At 44.0% G+C, this 24014-nt stretch overlaps 1 protein-coding gene across 1 annotated transcript in view; it reads right to left on the reverse strand.

The window, feature by feature from the left end:
* Window positions 1-24014, reverse strand: part of LOC308300888 (inositol-trisphosphate 3-kinase B-like) — a 55037-nt gene continuing 31023 nt past the window's right edge. Inside the window, exons 6-12 of the mRNA XM_080744784.1 lie at window positions 17438-17537; window positions 16601-16638; window positions 14619-14794; window positions 10021-10225; window positions 5011-5112; window positions 2773-2844; window positions 1-436 (exon numbers count right to left, since the gene is read on the reverse strand). Coding sequence (XP_080600910.1) covers window positions 131-436; window positions 2773-2844; window positions 5011-5112; window positions 10021-10225; window positions 14619-14794; window positions 16601-16638; window positions 17438-17537 — 999 coding nt within the window. The 3' untranslated portion in view covers window positions 1-130. The remainder of the gene's footprint in view (window positions 437-2772; window positions 2845-5010; window positions 5113-10020; window positions 10226-14618; window positions 14795-16600; window positions 16639-17437; window positions 17538-24014) is intronic.

Here is a 24014-nt window from a genome sequence, read left to right on the forward strand (position 1 = left end):
TGCGTGTGCATAACACCAGTCATGTTGCCATAGCTTAGCTTTGCCGAACTGACGCCACTTCTGTCGGGTCCGCCGCGCTCGCGATGCAAGCTTATCAGTCTGTTTTCAAGTCCTGTGACCCGAGCGTCGCTCAAGGCTCGGTCGCCGTCTCGTCGACCGAAGGCTCAGTCGTTGTCTCGTCAACCAAAGGCTCAGTGGTCGCTGTCTCGTCGACCAAAGGCTCAGCGGTCGCTGTCTCGTCGACCATGCCAGTGAGGATGTCCACCACACTGTCCAGGCCGCGCAGGTAGCCGTCCTCGCGGTTGCCCTCCACCCACGTGGTGCGGTGGTCCAGCTCCTGCCCCTCGGGAAGCTGGCAGGTCTTCCCGAAGTCGATCATCCAGACCTTTGCCCGCCCTCGGCTGTCGTGGACGAACAGCAGCGAGCTGCCGATCACCTGGAGACGATTTACAATTCAGGCATTTTAGAAGACGCTCATTGACTGCCAAGGCACGAGTTTCACGAGTTATTGCAGTACTCCCAGGCTGCCACAGCCCGAGTTTCCCGAGTTGGAAGCCATTTTGAAAAAAAAAAAAAAAAAGTTTTTTTTTTTTTTTTTCAAAATTTTTTTTTATAAAAACATTTCTAAAAATGCCTCAAATGTATTAGGCATGATCACAATTGTGAAATTGCATGTTTAGCCCCATAACAAACACATCTTTCAAAATGTCAAAAATGGCTGTTTTGTCTGACTTTGAAGGCTTGTAACTCATGAAGGCCTGAACGGATTTCCAAGCGTATTTTTTTGTTTGAAAGCTTTTAAAAAGTACTACACATATAATGCATATATGGTGCATGGGCGTGCACGATCCGTGCACAAAAGATTGATCCGTGCACTCGAAATTTAGGAAGGTGGCAGTGTTTGTTTTGTCTGACTTTGAAGGCTTGTAACTCATGAAGGCCTGAACGGATTTCCAAGCGGATTTTTTTGTTTGAAAGCTGTTAAAAAGTACTACACATATGATGCATATATGGTGCATGGGCGTGCACGATCCGTGCACTAAAAATTGATCCGTGCACTAGAAATCTAGGATAGTGGCAGTCTGGTACTTGGGGGCCATCTTGAAATGGCATTCAATGAGTTAATAGAGAGCGACTTACAATAAGCAAGGTAATACATCAATACATCAACATCAATACATCAAATGCATAGAAATATCAATCTAGAAAAAAAAATTATGTAGGTAGACGAGCACCTAATCAATAAAAAATCTTTATATAAAAAAACCTAAACATAAAAATAAAAATGCTATCTAACTTTCATGTATGGTCATTGTTGTTCTAAGTGCGACAAGGAGTTTATTCCACAGTTTGGGGGCCAAGAGGGCAAATTGTGTAGGACAATTGGATATTTGTCCTGGGGTTTTTAGGGAGGGTTCTGTCAGCATTTGTCAGCATCCCTGACAGACAGACAGACAGACAGATGGAAAGGGGAGAGGGACAGAGAGATGCAGAGAGACTCTGAAAGAACGTGGGGAGTAGAGAAAGATGGAAAGAATGAATGGTGGGGGAATGAATGGCTCAGGGGTAGAGAAACCGCCTAACAACACGGAGGGTTCCCGAAGGGTCCCCAGTTTGATCCCGGCTCCCCCAGAGTTAGTGTCGAAAAGTCCTTGAGCAAGACTCTGAACTCCTAACTGCTACCGGTGAGCAGGTTGGTGTGTGAATGGGTGAATGTATTGCACAATCTATGTAAAGCGCCTATATAAATGCACCATTTACCATTTATTTACCATTTAAAGTAAGAGTGTGAGATTGAGAGTGTGAGTGTGAGTGTGAGTGTGAGTGTGAGTGTGCGTGTGCGTGCGTGCGTGCGTGCGTGCGTGCGTGCGTGTGTGTGTGTTTGCGCTTCCTTAAGGAGTATGATCCCACTTCCTGTTTTGTTGGCTGGCTACTTCCTGTATATTCATGTGTGTGTGGATGTGTGTGCGAGACTATAGTCTATAAGTCTAGAGTCTATAAACGATAAGGTATGTGTGGCGCCCAGGTGGCGCCGGCACACGGTTCCCGCCCACGACCGAAAGACCAAGGGGTTTGCCTTGACCGCCCCGAGTGCGGAGGAAGGGTACGTGATCTCTGTCGCTGCCACTAGCGATCTGGGACACCGGCTGAGTGGCCTCAGGGTTAAGAGGAGTGTCCGCCCCTGAGACACCCACTCTGTAAAATACATTATTTTTGTCATGAAATAAAATGCATCCTGGCGCCTGCTGGCCTACTGGTCCAGGCGCATACCACTTAGGCATTGCCAAATAGGCATGGATGCCTGGCGGCGTCGCTGGTTCGATTCCATATCCGGACGACCTTTACTGCATGTCACTCCCCATCTCTCCCCCCATTTCCTGTCAGTCTACTATCCTATCAATAAAGGCATAAAAGCCCAAAAACAAATCTTTCAAAAAAAATATCAATATCAGAAAATATCTTGTGCCAGGGACCCCCAGAAGAGAAGATCTACAATAATAATTATTCAAAATTAATTTAAAAACATTTCTACACATTTTATTGAAATTAAATCAATAAAAATGTATACAGTGGTAAAAGGATAGTGATGCTATGAAAAGTACTTTTGTAAAGTACTTTTGTACCCCCCCCCCCCCCCCCCCCTGGGCCACCCTCCCGGATCAAGCACCCACCAGGGCTCAGCAGCGACAGGGGGTCTTGGAGAATGGACAGAACCACCAGATTGGGAGAAATAAAGACGCAAAAATAATTCTAAGGAAATAAAGAACTTACCTCATGAGTTTTGAAGAAGGGGGAGGTCTCTAGTGTATCTCTGATCTCCTTCAGTCTGCTTAGGTAAGACCTCTGTGAGAAACACACATACACATACCGTATATTTAGCACTACGTCCGTGAGTGCGTGCGTGCGTGTGTGCGTGCTCGGGCACAGGGAGTTCCCAAGGACTTCCCTTTTCTACTGGCCCCGGAAATTTGAGGTTACAGTGTGTGTGTGTGTGTGTGTGTGTGTGTGTGTGTGTGTGTGTGTGTGTGTGTGTGTGTGTGTGTGTGTGTGTGTGTGTGTGTGTGTGTGACCCATGGGGTTGTGAAAACAACAGCTAAACTTGAAGATCCCACTTCTGATTAGATTCTTCTTTGTCATCAGGTCAAGGTTGACCTGGAAAGTGCGCTCGCCCGCGCATGCACACACGCACACACACGCACACGCACACGCCCAACATCTACAAACAAAGCACACACGCTGGTTTTGCTAACCTTCGGATACATCTATTCATTCCATATCCCTTGACCTTAACCCACGTGACAGACCCCCAAGTCTGTGACGTGCACTATTGGGTTGTGTTAGTAGTATTGAGTATTTGACATGGCGGTGGGATACTTGTAACACTGACTAGCATTGACTGTTATGGACACTTTTGTTTGGCGCTGTATTGACAACTTGTGCTTTAACCCATTCAGGCCGGGTACACATTTTAGTGTATGGGAGGGGCTTACAGTACATGTACAGTATGTATCAACATATTTGTTTTTGTAGGGTAATTTCTGATTTGGGCCTAACTATAGGTTAGGCCTAAATGGGTTAAGTATTGCTATTTGCTTTTTAAGCATGGCTGTTATACTTGTGAGTGTTGACTGTTTTGACACTTTATGTACAGTATATATTCTTCGTTCTTTTTTTTGTTTTTGGTGTACTGATTGATTGATTGATTGAAGAATTTATTAGAAGTTTGCAATAGAAAAAAGTACAGTTTCATGACAGTACAAATCACTGGTACAAGGTCAACTAAAAGGAGATCCTAGAAAGCCGAGGCTTATTTCCACAGGAACCACACTTTAAGTATCTCATATAACATTGAAAGACAGACGGATAGAACATAGTACTTTATCTAGGATAATATCAGTTTCAAAAGCATAACATCAAATACAAAGGCAGAAAAAAGAATAATAAAAAAGGGGGGGGGGGGGAATGGGGGCTTAGTCTATTTACAAGTCACGGGTAGCAGCTGTCTGAAGGTGACTTTTCATACCAATTTTGAAGGAGGCTAGGGATTTGCTCTCCTTTAGGGCTTGAGGAAGGGCGTTCCACATGTTGATGGTGTAGCAGGAGAACGAGTTAGAGCCTTGTTCAGTGTTAAAGTAATAACAATGAATTTGTTAATGCTCTATACCACACATGGGCAATATAAGGCATGGGAGCTGGACCCGGCCCTTTGACCCTCAAAGCCCCCCCCATCCCCCCCCCCCCCCTAAAAAGAAAATAAATAAATAAAATACCTTGCTCTTTTACTGTACACTGTACTTTTTCTTTCTTTCATACTTCTCTACATAACCTTAAACTGCTGTGCTGCCTCCAGATGACTGATTTTCTCCCTCTGGATAATAAAGGAACCAACCAACCAACCAACCGTCTGTTATCGGAACAACAGGGCATGCTCACGTACTCGAAGGGCGTCAGGAATCGCCAGAAAAAAAGGATGGGTGTTTTCATTGAATCTATCATGGTTTAAATGGAGTGTGAAGTTACCATGGGTTTGTATAGGAAGGGGGCAAATGGGCGGGAAATCTTGCTTTTTCGAACGCACATCATTTCGACAACGGAGCGTCGGCAGGTATCGCTACTCACCCCACTATTTCTACAAGTCATCTTTTCGACAACCCCACGGTGGTTGTCGAAAAGATGACTTGTAGAAATAGCTACACGCTCCCCAAATGGGGGAAATTAATATCAAATATCTAAATAATGAATCAAGCAATTCAAAAACTGTCCTTTGTGTTCCCAAAATCCTGATTAGACAATAAAATGACCAAAAGTTATTTTGAAAGTGGAAGTGGAACATCTCTTTAATTATATTTAGATTAATTTGGCCGCGGAACCCTCCCGGAAACCCACTCTTAGACCTCATCCCACTATGCAAACCACTGCCCTTTACCCCAACCACCACACCAACCTTCAGGTGACTCCCATCAACTGTCACCAGCACACACACACACACGCACGCACGCACACACTTACCAGTATGTCGTTATTTCCTTTGACAAAGTCACGGAAGGCCTCTGTGACTTGCTCTATGGACTTGGTCTTCTTAAAGTCTCTGTTCACGGTCCCGTCCTCCTTCTGAAGAGAGAAATGGAGAAGAGAAGAGGAGAGGAGAGGACACACATCAACCTTCCAGGCTCAAAGTAACGCTGTGTATTTCATTAGCAGCTAAAAAGCAACAGCCTAAGAACAAGCCAGTTTCAGTGGAAGCCAGCGACACAAAGACAGTAGGGCATTCACTGAATATTCGAATATCAAAGTCACTATTCAACGTTGTTCACCGAAGTCGAATATTTTTTTCTCTCTCTTTTTTTAAATAAATATTATTTCTTCATGGTTTATACAGCTTTGCTAGATAGGAAGTCATAACAATGAATTTGTTAATGCTCTATACCACACATGGGCAACATAAGGCCTGGGGGCTGGACCCGGCCCTTTGACCCTCAAAGCCCCCAGTAATTAATATTGACCATTTGAGTACATACCAGTATACCTCCGTATGATGTACTCACATGTTTTATGTTTATAATGTAGCAGTGAAATAGTCAACCTCGAGTTCTTATTTATAACATAATCTAATGTGTTTTTATCAGTGACCTATGGAGTGGTGCATGTCAGATAAGATACAGTATAAATGTATAGGCTAATTTAATTTAATTTTATGTAACTAATAAACTATAATATCTTTATTGTAGGCCAGAGTACAGTACAGCGGTCTCGTGAAAGGACCTCATTGTAATGTAGTCTGGCATGTCTAAAGTGTCTAATTTATGCAGTTTTAACATCATTCTTATGTGTTATGTGTTTCAAGTTTCAATTCAATTGTACAATGTGTGGCCCTTCACTTACTTTAACGTAGTCAGTAAGGCCCCCTGAAAATAAATGCTGCCCAGCCCTGCTCTATACTGATGTCATGTGTCATGTTTCGTCTCCCAGAACTAATAATTACCAGTGGGAAAAACAGCGGCCAGCCGGCAAACTTGATGTCATGATGAAGGAAGAGCCAGCTAATGCAACCGTCACTACTAGACCGAAAATTACTAGTTTTTATTGGATCGAATATTCTACTATTCGAGTACTATGAGGTCGAATAATTCGAATACTAAAAATCACTATTCGTGAATGCCCTAGAAGACACAAACTGACGCTTGACATTTGTATCTTTTGTAGCCCACTAGAAAACATACAAAAATGTGAGCCAGCTCCAACTTTTTTTTCAGCACTCCAAAGATTGCAGTAAAACGTCAACCAGTCATAATTATGTTTGACCAATTTGTCCCCCTCGGCTTCTCTTTCCACACAACTCCTGCTGGAAATGTGTGTGTGTCTTGTCAGCTCTGTTATTTTTAACCCAAACCTTTACATTTTCCTTCATAATTTTCTCACCCACACACTTAGACATGAACGAACCATAGACACCACAGACTTGATCTACAGAAATTTTTCCACTTCGCAAGTTTACTACACAAGGTGTGACACAGCAACATGCTGTAGGAGCTAAAACACACTCTGGTCACACCTCAGTGCTCATTATAGCACAGTGGCTCAGGAGTAGAGTGGCCGGTAGCGCTGCCGGATGGTGAACTAACTGGGGTTCCCAGTTCGATCCTGAGCTCCCCCAGAGTTAGTTCCGATCGAAGTGTCCTGAACCCCTAGTTGCTCCCAGTGAGCAGGTTGGTGCCTTGCATGGTTTCCTCCACCATCGGTGTGTGTGTGTGTGTGTGTGTGTGTGTGTGTGTGTGTGTGTGTGTGTGTGTGTGTGTGCGTGTGTGTGTGTGTGTGTGTGTGTGTGTGTGTGTGTGTGTGTGTGTGTGTGAATATATTGCACAATGTACCTTGTAAAGTACTATGTAAAGCACTTTGGATAAAAAGCGCTGTATAAATGCACCATTTACCATTTATAGAGAAGGAATGAGGAGAGGAGAGGAGAGGAGAGGAGAGGAGAGGAGAGGAGAGGAGAGGAGAGGAGAGGAGAGGATGATGATGGATGAAACCAGAGATAAGAGAGAGCAGAGGTGGGAGTGGGAGGGAGGTATATTTTTAGAGATCTGGCCTTTTACGTTACGGACAAGGCCTTCAACCCTCTGGATCAGAGCCATGTATGGACAGTTCTGCTCATTTGACCAAATAGCACCATTCATACAGTTTCAAGCAGGCAAACACCAGCAGTGGTGGTAAAAAGTACTCACATGTCTTACAACCTGAACGGCAATATGTGTTACTTTAGATTTTGACTATTAAAAAATATCAGATATAGACTTTGAATATTTTTGACCCGATTCTAAGAATGTCTTCTAAATCCTTCTTCTAAATCAGTGGTTCTCAAACCGTTTCATGTCAAGGACCCCCAAAATCATCTCAACATCTCAAAATATGTTGTTCCAGGGACCTCCCAGAAGCAAATATTTGAGTTACAAATGTTCGCTTTTAAAAAGATATATTCAAAGACTTGAATAGCTCTACTATCTACAAGCTCGCATGCTATTTTTCAATCGTTAAAGCATTACATAATTCTAGTCCTAAATGGGTTAAAGTAAAAGTATCAATACTGCAATACAAGTAAAAGCCAGGAATTCAAAATTTACTTGAGTAAAGTATTGGCATCAGATTTGATGCGACGCATTGTGAAACGCAGTACTGAAAATTGGAACTACTACAAAGTAAAGTACCTCAAGATTTTACGTACCGGTAAGTACAGTACTGGAGTAAATATATTTAGTTACTTTAGACCACTGAATATCAGTACCAGCTTTTTGGTCTTAATTAAGCTGACCATATTGACCTCAAAACTGACTTAAGTGGGGTGCCCTCTCTGTCCTAGCGGTCCAGGCGCATTCCACGTAGGCTCTGATGCATGTCAGCCTATCGTGGGTTTGAGTCCCGATCCCGGTGACCTTTGCTGCGTGTCACTATCAATAAAGGCAGAAAAGCCCCCAAAAAATATCTTAAAAAAAGGGAAAAAGGGATAGTTCTATCGACTACTGACCACATGGAGACTTGAATTCATGGATATTCTTTTGTTTTGGTCGCATTCCTGAACCAATAATTTGATGACCGACAGTGGTTCCCCTATGGAGACACAAAGGAGACACTTTGGGGCCTTTTCCACCAAAAGAACCTTGGTTCCAGTGCCGCTCAACTTTCTTGGAACCTTGGGTCATTCTTGCGAACCAGCTTGCGTTTCCACCAGTTTGAACCAGATTGAACCAGAGGAACCAAGGATTTTGTGGTTCCAGTTCCGAACCAACTTTTAGACAAATTATTTGACAAAAACTAATAATTCAAGTCTCCATGGGGTGAGTAATGGAAGAAAAAAAAAGTAATTGTGGGAGTGAACTATCCCTTTAAGTTACCAGCCACTGTTCATGTTATTATTGTTGCTGTGGTTTAATAAAGTCTAAAGTGAGTGTCCAGTGTATTACTGGTTGCCAGGCAACGGAGAGCTATTTGGAGACAGAATCATTTGTTTCTGGTTCTGTTTACGCTTCACGTCTGGACACGCACACGCACGCACACGCACGCACACGCACGCGCACATACACACACACACACACACACACACACACACACACACACACACACACACACACACACACACACAGATTCCCCCACTGTCTGGGGATAACCCTCTGCGCCATGGTAACGGATCAACTGGGAGGCCCTTGGCATCCTTATATGGCCAAACTGAAAGCAGGAGAAAGAGTTTGTGTGTGTGTGTGTGTGTGTGTGTGTGTGTGTGTGTGTGTGTGTGTGTGTGTGTGTGTGCGTGCGTGCGTGCGTGTAGTGTCAGTAACAGATGTTGAGACCTATAGAGCTGCCACACACAGCCTTCATGATTCATGGTCATGACAAAGGAGGATGCACGCACACACACACACGCACGCGCACACACACACACACACACACACACACACACACACACACACACACACACACACACACACACACACACACACACACACACACACACACACACACACACACACACACACACACACAAAACAAATGCTCCACAGGATGTTGCTGTTCAAAACAGGAAGCTAGACCTTGCTCCTGAAGGACGAACACACACACACACACACCTACGTCTTCCATTCTTACGCTGGAAAGATCCTGAGTGTTACTTTAACTCTGTGAGTTTTGTACACATTCTGTACACTCTCAGAGTTAACACACCCGTAAATGGTCCATTTGGAACCTCTTCAAGGAACCATGATGGTCCCTGGACCACACTTTGGACCGGCAAAAAAACCCGGTTCTGGTTCTTTCTCCCGCCTATGGGATGAACCAGAAATGAGCTTTTCCACTAAGAACCGAGTTGGTTCCGAACTGTAAAAGTTGGTTCGGAACGGGAACCACAAAATCCTTGGTTCCTCATGGTTCAGTCTGGTGGAAACGCAAGCCGGTTCGCGGCCGGTTTGCAAGAATGAACCAAGGTTCCAAGAAAGTTGAACGGCACTGGTTCTTGAACCAAGGTTCTTTTGGTGGAAAAGGCCCCTTTGAGACCCACTGGTGTTTCCAGTGAGCCAACATGCACAGTATCAGAGCCTTAACTCTGTGTGAGCAGAATGGAACAGAGCCTTCATTAGTATCATTGGCAACACCTGTGAAGTTAGTAAGGCAGAGGCCCATTCTGCTGTGCATAGAGCACTGAAGTCTGACGTCATTTACCCATCCTACCCTGTTTTTACCCCCCATTGTGAATTCCCAAATCTTTAATTATATATATTTTTAAAGAAAACTTTTGTAAATCTTTGCTTCTAACAAAATATTTTGAGATGGGGGTCCACGACCAAATAACTATAATTTTGGGGGTCTTTGACTTGACAAAGTTTGAGAACCACAGATTTTTTTCCCCCAAATAACCTTTTTAAAATCAGGTCAATATATTCAAAGACTTGCCAAAATGATCATGATTTATTTTTCAAAAACAGCAGATCTAGACTATAAGCTCGCAGCGCGGCACTCGGTGCGTGCTCGGCTCACCTTGATGCCCTCTATCCTGAAGCCCAGCGTGGAGGTGGAGCTGAGCGTCTCCCTCCACTGCATGTAGCGGGGCTTGGTGACCGCCTGGCGCTCGTGCTCCTCGGGCGTGGGCGCCGCCGGGTCCACCTCCACCATCTTCTGGAACATGTCGGGACGCAGAGAGGGCTTCTTACGCGCCTTGGTCAGCTCCTCCTCCAGGTAGGTCCTATTGGAGAGAGAGAGTACGTTTTTTTGTTATCAATTCTTTTTTATTTTGTACAAGAAAAGACATTCAAGTTCAAGTCAGTTTATTGTCTGTTTACACAGAAATGGGTTGTAGTGTGCATAAAGTGCCTACTAAGAACAACTAAAAAGAAATACACCACAGTAAAAACACAGACACATACAGACTACAACACAAGACCAGCAATAAAACAAATCCACCTGGAAATTGTCCAATTCCAAAATTCTAAAAGTTCATTCACCTATCTACACATCTTCTTATTTAGGAGGGTGATGGCATGGGGCACAAAGGATTTCTTGGTCCTTTGCAACTTGCACCGCACGGCTCTGAGCCGCCTCCCCAATGGGAGAAGCTCGAACTCCTGGTGGAGGGGGTGGGAGGGACTGTCCAGACGCACTACTGCAGCATTCTGGCTTTCAAGGAAGCCTTGGTTAATGGGCCGACCGATGATTTTCGAGGCCATTTTGATCAGTCCAACCACCCTGTTTTTAACTTGTTACCGTTAGACTGTTGTACCATACAGTGCCGCAGTATTGGACGTGAATGTAAAATGTACACAAATACAATGTGAATAAAATAAGAAAAAATAAAAACAAAGGATGAATAACGAACATACAACAAAAAAAACAATGACAAGACAAGAAAGGAAAAGAAGGAAAAACAAACCCATCCACCCCCTTCCCCCCCGGACCAACATGAAATGTACAATGGTGCGTGCTTGTGCTAGGCTGTCACCACTATGTAGTGATTTCTTGGATCATATCCTTGAGCTTATCTGCAATATCTGACCATATAATAATGTTTTCCTCTTTCGCTCCGTGCAATCTTGCCATGGACTGCTCTAAATATACTATATCGTCGTTGTCGGGTGAAAACCTTGTATGTCCAAAACCGTTCGTTTTGCATTTATCATTTAAAAAATGATTTAAACTAGTGAAAACAGCAGATCTACAAGCACACAACGCCTCGCGGTGCAAGGCGTTGTGTGCTTGTAGATCGGCTGTTTTCACGACTTTTGTGCTGCCTCGTATGATGAAGCAGGGCTTTACTTTGCGAAAGAACGAACACATTTGAAGCTTGGAGATACGAGGTTTCCGCCCGACAACGACGATATCAAGGAAGGTTAGGAGCCCACTGACTGAAATGATAAGGTATGAGGAGTTTTCCACCGTGTGGCAACCATCTTCTTAGCCACTGTTAATCCAGCAAAGAAGATGCTCTTGCGTATATTGTTCAGTTGCAACTGTGAGACGTCATTTAATAAAAATAAAGAAGGAGAAGATGTGATATTGACTCAAAAAATTGTTGAAAGTTTCGAGGCAACCATCTATCTATAAATGCGAGAAGTCTCTGCGTGTGTGTGTGTCTGTAATCCGCGTATCTCGAGAACCGTTCGTCCCACCGGCTTCAGATTCGGCACGCACGTTCCCCGCCGCGGCACGGAGTGCAGTGCCGGGTCTCGACCCGACCCGACGCGCGGTTTTCCCGAACCGGCGTGAAACGTTCGGAATCTCCTTATGCGGGGTTGATTGTTGACATCAGGCTGTGTCTGAGGAAATCGGCGAAAGCTCTGACTCATTGTGACATCACTTCATAAAAGGCTCTGACATCACGTACGCCACATGAGTCAACAAAAAATCTCTGTGAGTGTGTATGTATGTAGGTAATCCGCGTATCTCGAGAACCGTTCGTCCCACGGGCACGCGCGTTCTCCATATATGGGCATAAAATGAATGCCCCCATATGAGAACCGTTCGTCCCACGGGCACGCGCGTTCTCCATATATGGGCATAAAATGAATGCCCCCATATATGGGCATAAAATGGATAAAGGGACACAGACAGACAGATTCAGAGATCTCCATATATGGGCGTGAAATGGACGCAAATAGACAGATATCTCCATATATGGGCATATATGGGCATAAAATGGACCCAGAACTATATGGACGCAAATGGCATATATGGGCATAAAATTTACGCAGAATCACAAAGATCTCCATATACGGGCATAAAGGGACACAGACAGACACACAGACAGACGGATACAGAGATCTCCATAAATGGGCATAAAATGGACGCAAATGGCATATGGGCATAAAATTTACGCAGAATCACAAAGATCTCCATATACGGGCATAAAGGGACACAGACAGACAGATTCAGAGATCTCCATATATGGGCGTGAAATGGACGCAAATAGACAGATATCTCCATATATGGGCATATATGGGCATAAAATGGACCCAGAACTATATCTGCAGTGATCTCCATATATGGACATAAAATGGACGCTGACAGACAGACAGATAACAGATATCTCCATATATGGGCATAAATGGACACAGGCAAACAGATGGTCAAAACGGGTCCTATGACAACAGGTATAATGGGGTTTGCATTAAAGGGCGGGGCATTCATTCCCTATTTACATTGTTCCGAGTTGGCCAGGTCGCCGACTAGACGCTGGGCCGCCCGAAGGGCGGCCCAGCTTCTAGTATTCCAAAATGAGGACACATTGGGGCATTCCAGAGAGAGAGTAAGTTAATTACCTTTAAACCAGTGACTGCCAAACTTTTTAGCTCGTGACCCAAAAAAACAGAAATCAGGCGTTTGCTGCCCCGGGACCCAAACTAGTGAAAACAGCAGATCTACGAGCTCACACAGCTTGCAGATCGGCTATTTTCTAAGGCTGGGACTTTAACTGATTAATTGCGATTAATTAATTACAGAAAATTAACGCGATTAAAAAAATTAACGCATTTTAATCGCACTTAGTTTTTGCACCACAGAACCTTCAGTTTCGGGCATACCGATCATAGCGATGCACGAATCAAGAAGAGACAACAAACACAAAGGGAGAAGTAGCCGATCAGAGCGCTTTGCTTGGCCAAATGGATGGGAAATTTAGATTTAAAAAACTCACTCGTTGATTCACTCGTACAACAAAATGTGTTTTACTTGAAAAAAAATGCTTCTCAGGTCAAATATCGATGTGCGATTAAAATGCGATTAATTGCGATTAATTAATCACAGAGCCTGTAATTAATTAGATTAAAATTTGTAATCGCATCCCAGCCCTACTATTTTCACTAACTTCTCATACGTTTGTTTTGTAATTCATGGAATATCTTCTTTTTCTTTTATTGTGGGCTTGCTGAAAGGCGAGACTAGTATGTTACCGCCGGCATAGCAAAACTTTATAGTTCAAGTTTATTCTCCTCAAAAAAATTACAGACAGCACAAAGGCAGGGCCCTTAGCCAATGAAGAGCAGCCAAAGGGTAGATCTTTGTGCCCATACATGGTGTTCCATGCAAAATATTTTTTTTAATTAATAAAGAAAAAAGAAAAAAATGGAAATGTTTGTTGAAAATGTTTTGAAATAATAACAATTAAAAACAAAATGTAGGAAACCAAAAATCAAGAGACCCACAACAGCAACAACAATACAGCTAGGAGGACTAAAGAGGAGATATTATGTAAAAGCTAAAAAAGGAGGAGGATAGTATAAGGATAAGCCTGGTGAAGAATTGCATTAGCAGCCATAGCAACACCTGCATAACAACAACAGAAGAGAATATGCAAGAGAGAGAAAGAGAGAGACGCACGCATGCACGCACGCACGCGCACGCACACACACGCACACACACACACACACACACACACACACACACACACACACACACAGCGCGCGCGCACGCACGCACAAAGAAGGGAGGTGGGAACTGCAGGAGAAAGGGCAGAGCAATGAGAGGTGTTTTTAATCAAGACCAACTTTAGCTGAAGGCATTTTGTAAACTGCAGCCTGAGTGTGACATTATCCTTTATCCCCTCATGTATCAATGTAATGCACTCCTCAGTGTGTGTGTGTGTGTGTGTGTGTGTGTGTGTGTGTGTGTGTGTGTGTGTGTGTGTGTGTGTGTGTGTGTGTGTGTGTGTGTTAGGGCATTAACAACTTGTGATTTTTGCAAGTCGACACGACTCAGTAAAAAGTTGAGTTGAAGTCGACTGGCAAATTAAACATTGTCCAAATTGTCAAATATATAGAGGCAGAAATTGTGAAAATAGCCGATCTACATGCTTACAACGCCTCGCATCGCTGTGAGCATGTAGATCTGCTATTTTCACAATAGAAACCATGATATACCAAATGTAATGTAGCACTGTAATATTGGATCATTCCGTCCTTGACAATAAGCAATCCTACTGTTTGAATGCTGTACAGACGCACACATGGAACAAAAATAATGATGATTTCAACTTCGACTTTCTCTGGTGGGAGTCGACTTGTGTAATGAAGTCGACTGACTTGTCGACTTTTTCGTTAATGCCCTAGTGTGTGTGTGTGTGCGTGTGTGCATGCATCTCCCCTGACCTCACGCCCATCTTGCAGTCCATCACGCAGGGCAGGTCGAACTCGGCCAGCAGGTCCTCCATCTGGTTGTACTTCTGTCCGTCCTTCTCCACGTCGCCGTGGTAACCGGGGACGTAGGGACGCAGCACGTCCTTCATAAGCTGGGACAGACAGCGCTGCTCGCAGTCACAGTGTTTCTGAAAAAATAAAAGACAACCAGACAAATTACAATTTAGGCATTTAGCAGACACTCTTAACTCATTTACTGCGTATGACTAGTTTGACGAGTTATATTTTTGCATCCGTTCTGCCTATGACAAGTATGACGAGTCATAAATATGCTGTAATTGCTATAAAAATATAAAAGTATGATCGCCGATCCACCATGTTTTTTTTTTTCGCTATAGAGTCCGGAGAGTCCGTCTGAACCGGAAGCGGAAGTCCCAGACCGGATCAGGGGTGCGGGCCAACCCACCCCCTGTATCCTGTCTCCGAGGGCATTCACTTCAACGTTACGCAACAACCACGTGGCACCCAAACAGTTTCGCTATGGACGGCTGTTGTTTTTTGTTGTTTACCATGAGTGGATACTTGAGCGAACGCGATCGGTGAACCATCGCGCCGTGATGCACGCACGCGCCCACGTTAAAGGTAGGCAAAATCCTGGCGGTATGGAACATCAGAGAGGGTATAAATTTAGCAGTAAATGAGTTAATCCAGAGTGATTTACAATAAGCAAGATAATAGAGCATCGCAGCGGGAGTGGTTTACTGGTCCCACTAAAAGATCTCCCAATCATTTTCCCCATAGACTTTTACAAAAATATTTATAACAATTATTTTAAGCCTAGAACCAAGCTATCCAGGATTGCAGTGAATCATCATGACTATAAAACCTTTGATCCTATGTGAAAACATATTTTAATATTAAACTATTTGATATACTACTTTTAATAAATACCCTTTTCAAAATGTTCTTTTCATAGAAACAAAGGTGTTATGGTCATGATTCACTGCAATCCTGGATGGCTTGGTTCTAGGCTTAACATAATTGTTATAAATATTTTCGTGAAAGTCTATGAGGAAAATGAACAGGAGATTTTTTTAGTGGGACCAGTAAACCATGCCCACTGCGATGCTCTATACATCAATACATCAACATCAATAGATCGAATGCATAGAAATAGTAATCTAAGACAAAAGAACGTAGGTAGACCCAAGCACATATTCAGTAAAAACTGTATATAAAACCTAACAAAAATGCTATCTAACTTTCATGTTTTTTTTTTGTTTTTTTTGTAGTGTGCCCTCAAGTAGTACTTTAAATGTCTCTACTGAGAGCAATCGAACCATTTTCAGTGAATCCTAAAGTTTACCCCATTTGTGTGGAGCAACTTAAAGGCAGTCTTTCCTTGCTCACTGTTCATATTTGGGCAGGGAAATCTGATGTGTGCCTTTGCACGTGTTGAATGTCCAGTGACTTTAGGATCTAGAAGCGAGGATAGGTATATAGGAAGCTTACCACACGCTGCCTTATAAATAAATAAAATATCAATGTTGCTCTCTACGAACTGCGAGAGATGTCCAACCCATTGTAAGGTCATTGAGGGGTGGGCAAGTGCTATGGTAAGTGCTATGAGCTAAGGTGGAGTCTGAAGAGGTGAGTTTTCAGGCCACGGCGGAAGCTAGGGTTTGAGTCTGTTGTTCTAAGTGCGACAGGGAGTTTATTCCACAGTCTGGGGACGAGGAGGGTGAATTGTCTAGGACGAGTGGACGAAACTATAGCTCTATGACTAAAACTAAATCAAACTTTGCTGTCCCTTTGCTGTCCCTGGTTCGCAGTCAACGCACAGTGAAACATTAAACTGATAGTGAGTTCTTGGGTATATACAGTATCATCATAATAATAATGTGTGGTCTGTAAATGCTTTATGGAGATGGTTATTGGGGGGGAAGCTTCCCAGGACAAACAAAGGGACGGCAGACAGACAAAGCATAGAATACCTTTAATATACGACCGTTGGCACCAGCCTTGAAGCTCCCTGGAAAGAGACCAAGTACAGAGGGAGGTTTAAGAGACGCAGAGGATTAGAACCATGAAGAGAACAAGACACAAAGAGTGACGACATCTTTAAAAGACGCAGAGCCTACATACATCTTTAAAAGACACAGAGCATACACCTTAAAGGGATATTTCACTACCAAATATGTTTGGGGTCATTTTAACGCAGACCAGTTTTTCAAGTTGCTTAAACCAGCTACCGGTATGTCCAATAATATATGACCTTTTCAGGAAAAAATTAAAAATAAAATAGTACAACCCAATACTAACTCATCAAAGGTTGTATAGTGAATTTATACATTGTCAGATACTTGAATGTATCCTTATATTATCATCACCTCACCCAAATACAGTACAGCTCACATTGTCATTTCTTTGTCATTCTAATCAATAATGGAACAAAGTCCAAAGTTGGAGTTTTGAGCATCCAATGGATTTGTTTGTAATACTTGTCATTGGTTCAATATTTGTAAAACCCCACACACAGATGTAAAGGGTGTTCAATAGCACAATGTTAGTGATGTGTCGTTCATGAGGGATTCTCACAAGAATGAATCGTGAACAATTCGTTCATTTCCTTGAAACTGTTAAGTTCACACTTTTCGTTTGTATATATTTTTCTATCACGATAAACGATAATATCGATTATCGTCCCTACCATGAACGAAAGGATTAGTTCACTGAAATGAACAGTTTTGCCTAACCACTAGTGTGTGTGTACATGTGTGTGCATGCATGCGCGTGTGTGTGTGTGTGTGTGTGTGTGTGTATGTGTTTACCTGCATGCCCTGCCAGCTGTATCCAGGGGTACTTCTTCTTGAAGGACATAACAAAAGGTGACCAGTGGACCATGTTCTTGATCTTCTTCCACGACTTGTGCTACACACACGCACGCGCACGCACACACACACACACACACACACACACACACACACACACACACACACACAGTGAGCCACAGTGTTATTTCACGTATCCTGTGTTTTCTTCTTATCTTAGCTCAGTTTGTGGTCCACACAAAAAGGAAAGAACAAATAACTTAAAAGTGTACATAAGTAAATGTACTTAGTTACTTTACACCACTGCAGGATAACCACAACAGTGGGCGTCAGGCAAATGGCAACTTGTAACGCATCCTATAATGAAATAATAGGTCAATATATGACAGTCCAATATTTGCCAACACTGCAGTACAGGGCGCCAAGCTTGGGGGGGGGGGGGGGGGGCATCAAACAGCGGGAAGAACGTGAAAGGGCACTCAACTATCACTGCAAAAGCGCCCGACATTTAGAAGCAAAGGCAAAGGTGAAACGCGCCCGTGAATAGGAATGGAGCTTGAAACAAGGGCCCGCTACAAACTCGATAACAAGTCATGTGAGTACTTTTTTCATCACTGCTCTACACATAGACTTATATTGCTGTGGAACAGCTCTCACTCTTTCAGCACATAGTAAGACGCCTCAGGGCGACAAGCGACCTCACCCTACAGGGCAAGGTCGTGCCATGTCTTGCCTGTCTGGCTAGTGATGAATATCGGACGGCCGGAGACATGATGTGCCGCCCGTTTCTCATACTAAACTGCGACAGCATCTTTTTTGTGTGCGTTGTCAACTTTCCTGCTGATTTTACATTCGTGGAAGATCTGGTACTGGATCTTCTTCTAAAATATCTACATAAAGTTGACACACCAGTTTCACCCTGCATTGTGAGTCAATGGAAGCAAGGCAATGCAACTACAATACTAAAAACCTCTTCAAAAGTTTAATATCCCATTTACAAGCTCACAACATGTCACAATGCAGGGCTTTGTGTGTGCTTGTAGATGGGCTATTTTCGGTCTGGAAATGTGTGACAATGTCTAAACATTTTGCCATATTTAGAAAAGAAAATTGCAATATAATTGGCAAATTCTCATGACATGCCCAGATTAGGGACAACGGGTTGAAAGTGGGTAATGTTAAAATGGTAAATGGTGCATTTATATAGCGCTTTTTATCCATATCCCTTTACATAGATTGAGCATTACATTCACGCACACATTCACACAGTCACACCGATGACGGTGGAAACCATGCAAGGCACCAACCTGCTCACTGGGAGCAACTAGGGGTTCAGAGTCTTGGGAAAAGCCACTTCGACACTTAACCCTGGGGGCTGGGGGGGGAGCCCGGGATCGAACTGGGAACCTCGTGGTTCCCATCCGGCCCGCTCCACCTCCTGAGCCACTGCCGCCCCCAATGTTGCCACGTACGTTTACTGCAACCACCTGTTATTAACGACTTGGACAGGCTTGGCTGTAACTCCCAGGCAGTGCGACTCACCCCCCACCCCCACCTCCCCCCTTAGTGGCTGTGTACAGTTATCACCACGTCTCCTAGGAAATAGAGCACTTGTCCGGAACCCCCCCTCCCCTCCCCCCCACAGCCTATAAACCCCCCCTCCTCACCTCCCCTCCCCCGCCTGAAGCTTCTTGTCCTGCCAAACACTTTTCTGCTTCGTTTTAATGGCCGTGAGAGGAAGAAGAAAAACAAGTCTCTAATCACACGCACACGCATTCAGTTAGCATATAGTGCGAATGTACCTGTGCACGCTTGCACACACGCACGCACGCACGCACGCACGCACGCACGCACGCACGCACACACACACACACACACACACACACACACACACACACACACACACACACACACACACACACACACACACACACACACAGAAGGGAATCCCTGACCCTGGGGGAGTCTCCCCCCCCCCCCCCCCCCGGCTGTCCTTCATTCTGGAACCTGTTTTTAACTCAGAGGGAGCCGGGGGGTTTCCCCTGGCAACAACACACACACACACACACACACACACACACACACACACACACACACACACACACGCATGCACGCATAGTGTGTTGTCTTAACACGAAGAGTTTTTTCTTTTTTTCTTCCTAAAGACTGGCTGGATTACAGATCAGAGCGAGGATAAAACCTTCCTTGTAAGGCCAGATTCACTGGAAGATACTTTTATTCCACAGCAGCACGCTGACGTAAGCACACACACTATCATATGATTTGTGTGATGTTGGAACATGCAGCAGCATTCTGGGGAAACGGGTTCATTTTCAAAGAACACACGCACACACACTTCTATAATAGTTTACATGCAGCACTTTGTTGTTATGACAAGTAGCATGTCTATAGGACTGTAGATCTGATATCTGCGTGAATAAATACATGCCACAAATAGGGATGCCAGAGTCAAGGGCAATTAAAATGCACTATAACTATGTTGTTCACCACAGTTATAGTTATGGTGTGGAGCCAATTGGGTTAGAAATATACGGTACATTTATAGGGTGCGTACGAAAATGTGCACTCAGCGCCCTGGTGTGCCATCTTGTCGTTCGTTTATTCGGTGCACTTGGTGCGGTTTCGTTCGAAAATCCAGTGCACGATATGATTTAAAACATTAATAAGTCTATACTCCTCAATGGCATGGAAGTTGTTAATAAGAAACATTGACCAACTGTATAAGGATACATTTTCAAACTCTCTGTGAACGTTCACTTTAACGTGAACAAACCTTTCTGTAAGAAACTCAAAACCTCCTCGAATCTGAGAGTCACCAGTTTGTCTTCCTACAGTATCTTATGTCAACGGTGTGAACGTGGAGCAGGACTGTAAATACTTGTTTGCGGTCTTTCAAGTCAAACAAGAAAGACGGACCCACGAGGAGGACTCCCCTGAAATTAACTGAAAACACTTTTGAAAACACTGAGGAGGAGAGGAGAGGAGAGGAGAGGAGAGGAGAGGAGAGGAGAGGAGAGGAGAGGAGAGGAGGAAAAGAAAGACAGTGGAGAGAGAGAGAGATTCAAGATAAAGATAGGGCGAGCGGAGAACCATAGAAGGAGATACAGTACAACCCCCGGGCAAAGATAATCTGAACGTGATGAAAATACTTCGGCTGATGACTATCTATGGTTAGATTCACACGCGTTAAACGAGGGTGTGTGTGTGTGTGTGTGTGTGTGTGTGTGCGCTCGCGTGCACGTGTGCGTCGCGAAAGAAAGAGAGAGACGGAGTCACATGAGTTTTCCCCCCTCCGTGAATCGACGGAGAGAGTTTTAATTGCTGTCGATGATGTGTGCACACTCGCACGCACGCACACACACATACACACGCACACACACACGCAGACATCACATGGTCTAAAGTGGAAACGGCCTATTAGAGCGGGTCGGGGTGAGTGTTTCACACACTCTCTCTGTGTAAACACACCACTATATAACTCAGGGCTTAACGTGTTGGGGTTTTCACAGAGCCCCACGCTGGGCTGTGCGAGTCCTTTTCCCAGAGAGGAAGTACAGATCCAGTAATGTGATGTCACTGACACCGCGGCTACACAAGCTGACAGGCTCTTGGAACGTTGAGGCTGAACAGCCACGGCGTGTAGGAAGAGGAGACGTACATAATACGGCTGCAGCAGCTGTCCATTATCTTCTTTTAGCCATTATTCTGTCACTTACTCTTTTGGATCGGCCTGCTGAAAAACAGGGAAAGCCTCTGTGGCACTTTAAGTTGTGGGTGTAACAGCGTTATAACTAACAACATTACGTAACAGCGTTAGGTTCGGGGGTGACGGAGTAACTTAACCAGTTAGTTTTGCAATTTAGTAGTTTCGTTAGCAGTTACATTTTCCTAAATAATTGGGTTACTTAGTTACACTTAAGACCTATAATTCCCTGTTCTTTCTGTTGCCACAAAGGAAAAATAATCCATCTGACACATTTGCTCTGTTTCCTGAATGAATGAGCTCTTCTCTGTCAGAGGAGGCATGCATGCAAGGCCCACACATTTGACATGGAAAAAGGTGACCGACCAGAAATGTGTTGCAGTCTGCACTTCTATATTACGATTTTTTGTGTAACACTGGGTCACACAGCCATCTATTGAAGACATAAGGAGAATGTATTTGTGTGTCTTGTTTAAATTAATTCCGTGTGTCACACACACACACACACACACACACACACACACACACACACACACACACACACACACACACACACACACACACACACACACACACACACACACACACACACACACACACACACACACAGGGTTAGACCACATCTCCTGACATACAGTAGATAACGATCTAAGTAACTATGAAAGAGTGTTCATTATTTGGGAACGGATGGCAGGTTTTTACAGAATTTTGGTCAATGGAGAAGACATTGGTAAATAGGGTTGGAAATGGTCGCCGTACACTTACATGCAATGTCTGTGATGCTCGTGCACGAGTGGATAAGAGCAACCCTTCCTCAGAATGTCAATGCAGGATGTGACCAGGTTGTGGGTTCGAATCCACTGAGTGGACTTCTATGCGAACGGGGGAGGGAACTCGGGTGGGGGAGGGTGATATATTGGTCATTGCACCTGTCCTAAAACAGGCTGGGGGCAGGGGCACCTGTCAGAAGGGAGTGTTGGGTGGGAGGAGTAGGACGAAGGCCCTACTACTGTAGGTCCTCCCAGTGGGGGCTCCTCACTGGCAGGTGAGCCAGTAGGACACAACAGTGGTGACAACACAGGAAAATGTGTTTGGAGGAATTCATTGGCATACTGACTAAATGGGGGGTAATGGGTATAAAAAATATTGCCTACTATTTTACAATGTTTTTTTCAAAACAGTAAAAAGAAACACGCATGGAAGGTTTAGCTAGTGAGCTAGATAGGACCACTGCAAGCACAGTCTGTCAACAACCACACAGAGAGAGATGATAGCAGGGTTGCAGACAAAAGCACAAGCGAGAGTTCAGTGTAAAGTCGGTTCTGGCCTCTACAGTTGTGGAAAAAAGAGATATGGTCAGATGAGTCATCCTCCATCATAGTCTCCACACGTGGGGGAGATTGTTGAGTGAACAATGCTACAGGCCTGAAATGCCTGACACCATTCAGTGAGGGGGGGTCCGGTGGGTCTATTAGCATGAAAAGGTTTGGAAACCACTGGCACCAGTATTGTAATGGTATGGCAGACGTGAAAGTCCACATAGCCAGCTCTGATAGTGTAGATAAAACCGGTTTCCGTAAACAGTTCCGAACCCGATTCCAGTTCCTCAATGTCGGATCCGGTTCCTCCTGTTCCTCCTCAGGTTCCAACAGGTTCCGTCATCCCCCTATTCCTAATCCTAATCCTAATCCTAGTCCTAGTCCTAGTCCTAGAACTAGTTCAAAGTATTAGTGCAATATGCCCGTACTTTGTGCACAAAATATTTTACTGTTTATTGTTTCTCTTTCTGGTTCAGTGTCTACACAATCTCTTAGTCCTGGGTAATAGTAGTATAACCCATTCAGGCCGGGAACACATTTTAGTGTATGGGAGGGGCTTACGTACATGTACAGTATGTAGCAACATATTTGTTTTTGTAGGCTAATTTCTGATTTAGGCCTAACTGGATAAGCTATTGTTGCTGATATATGCTTCTTGTTTTGTGCTTTTTCTTTTGTTTATTTTACTTTTTCTGCTTTGTCCCAAGTATTTTTGGGGGGTAAACAGCTGAAAAAAAGTTAAAAATATTGCCTAAACTGTAATAAAAACAAAAGTACAAAAAAAAAAGAATAATATATATATTCATGCAACAAATGCACACTGTGCAGTTGTTATGTTAGCAGCCACTTTCCTTGTGAATTCACCTCATGCAACTTGTTGTGATGTTTCTTGGCACGCTCAGAATTAAATAAATACATAAAACGTGCCTGGGAGAAATGGAAAGAGGAAGCATAATCCTTTCACTGTTGTTGTTTTTTTCTTTTTTCCAGAGTGCCTCGTTCTGTATTTTGTCACTCCTAACCGCTTCGCGGGCGGCTCTGCACGCTTTATCACTTTCACAAGTTCACACCCCGTGCCAACTATTATGTCCAGTTAACGCTGTGACAGCTATTTTCAAGTGGAAAGTGAGAATGCTGCGTTTTGAGAGAAGGCGGGGGTGCTACATTATGTGGGGGCAACAAGTTCAGCTCAGCTCAGCTCAGTTCAGCTCAGCTCAGTTTAGTTTAGTTGCGACCGTAGGTCGCAAGTTTAGTATGAGAACGGTCACAGCTTGTCCATATGTATGTACTGTATGTACTGTATCTCTGTCACGTAATCTGGGACATATCTGACTATAGTTACGATGTTTATCTGGCCTCGATCGGACCCTCTCTGATTAATCCAGGGCTTCCGTTTTCGTGGGCAGGATTTATGTTGGTTGAAATCAGGTGATATTCTAGGCCAGATCTGACTAGTCATGGTTTAACATGATCTGGCCCCAATCGAGACGTCACTGATTGGTCCAGGTCCTGACTGTGCTTGCTGGGTTCAGAT

The sequence above is a fragment of the Nannobrachium achirus genome (genome assembly GCF_963921795.1).
Source record: "Nannobrachium achirus genome assembly, chromosome: 16".
Taxonomy (NCBI): Eukaryota; Metazoa; Chordata; class Actinopteri; order Myctophiformes; family Myctophidae; genus Nannobrachium; species Nannobrachium achirus.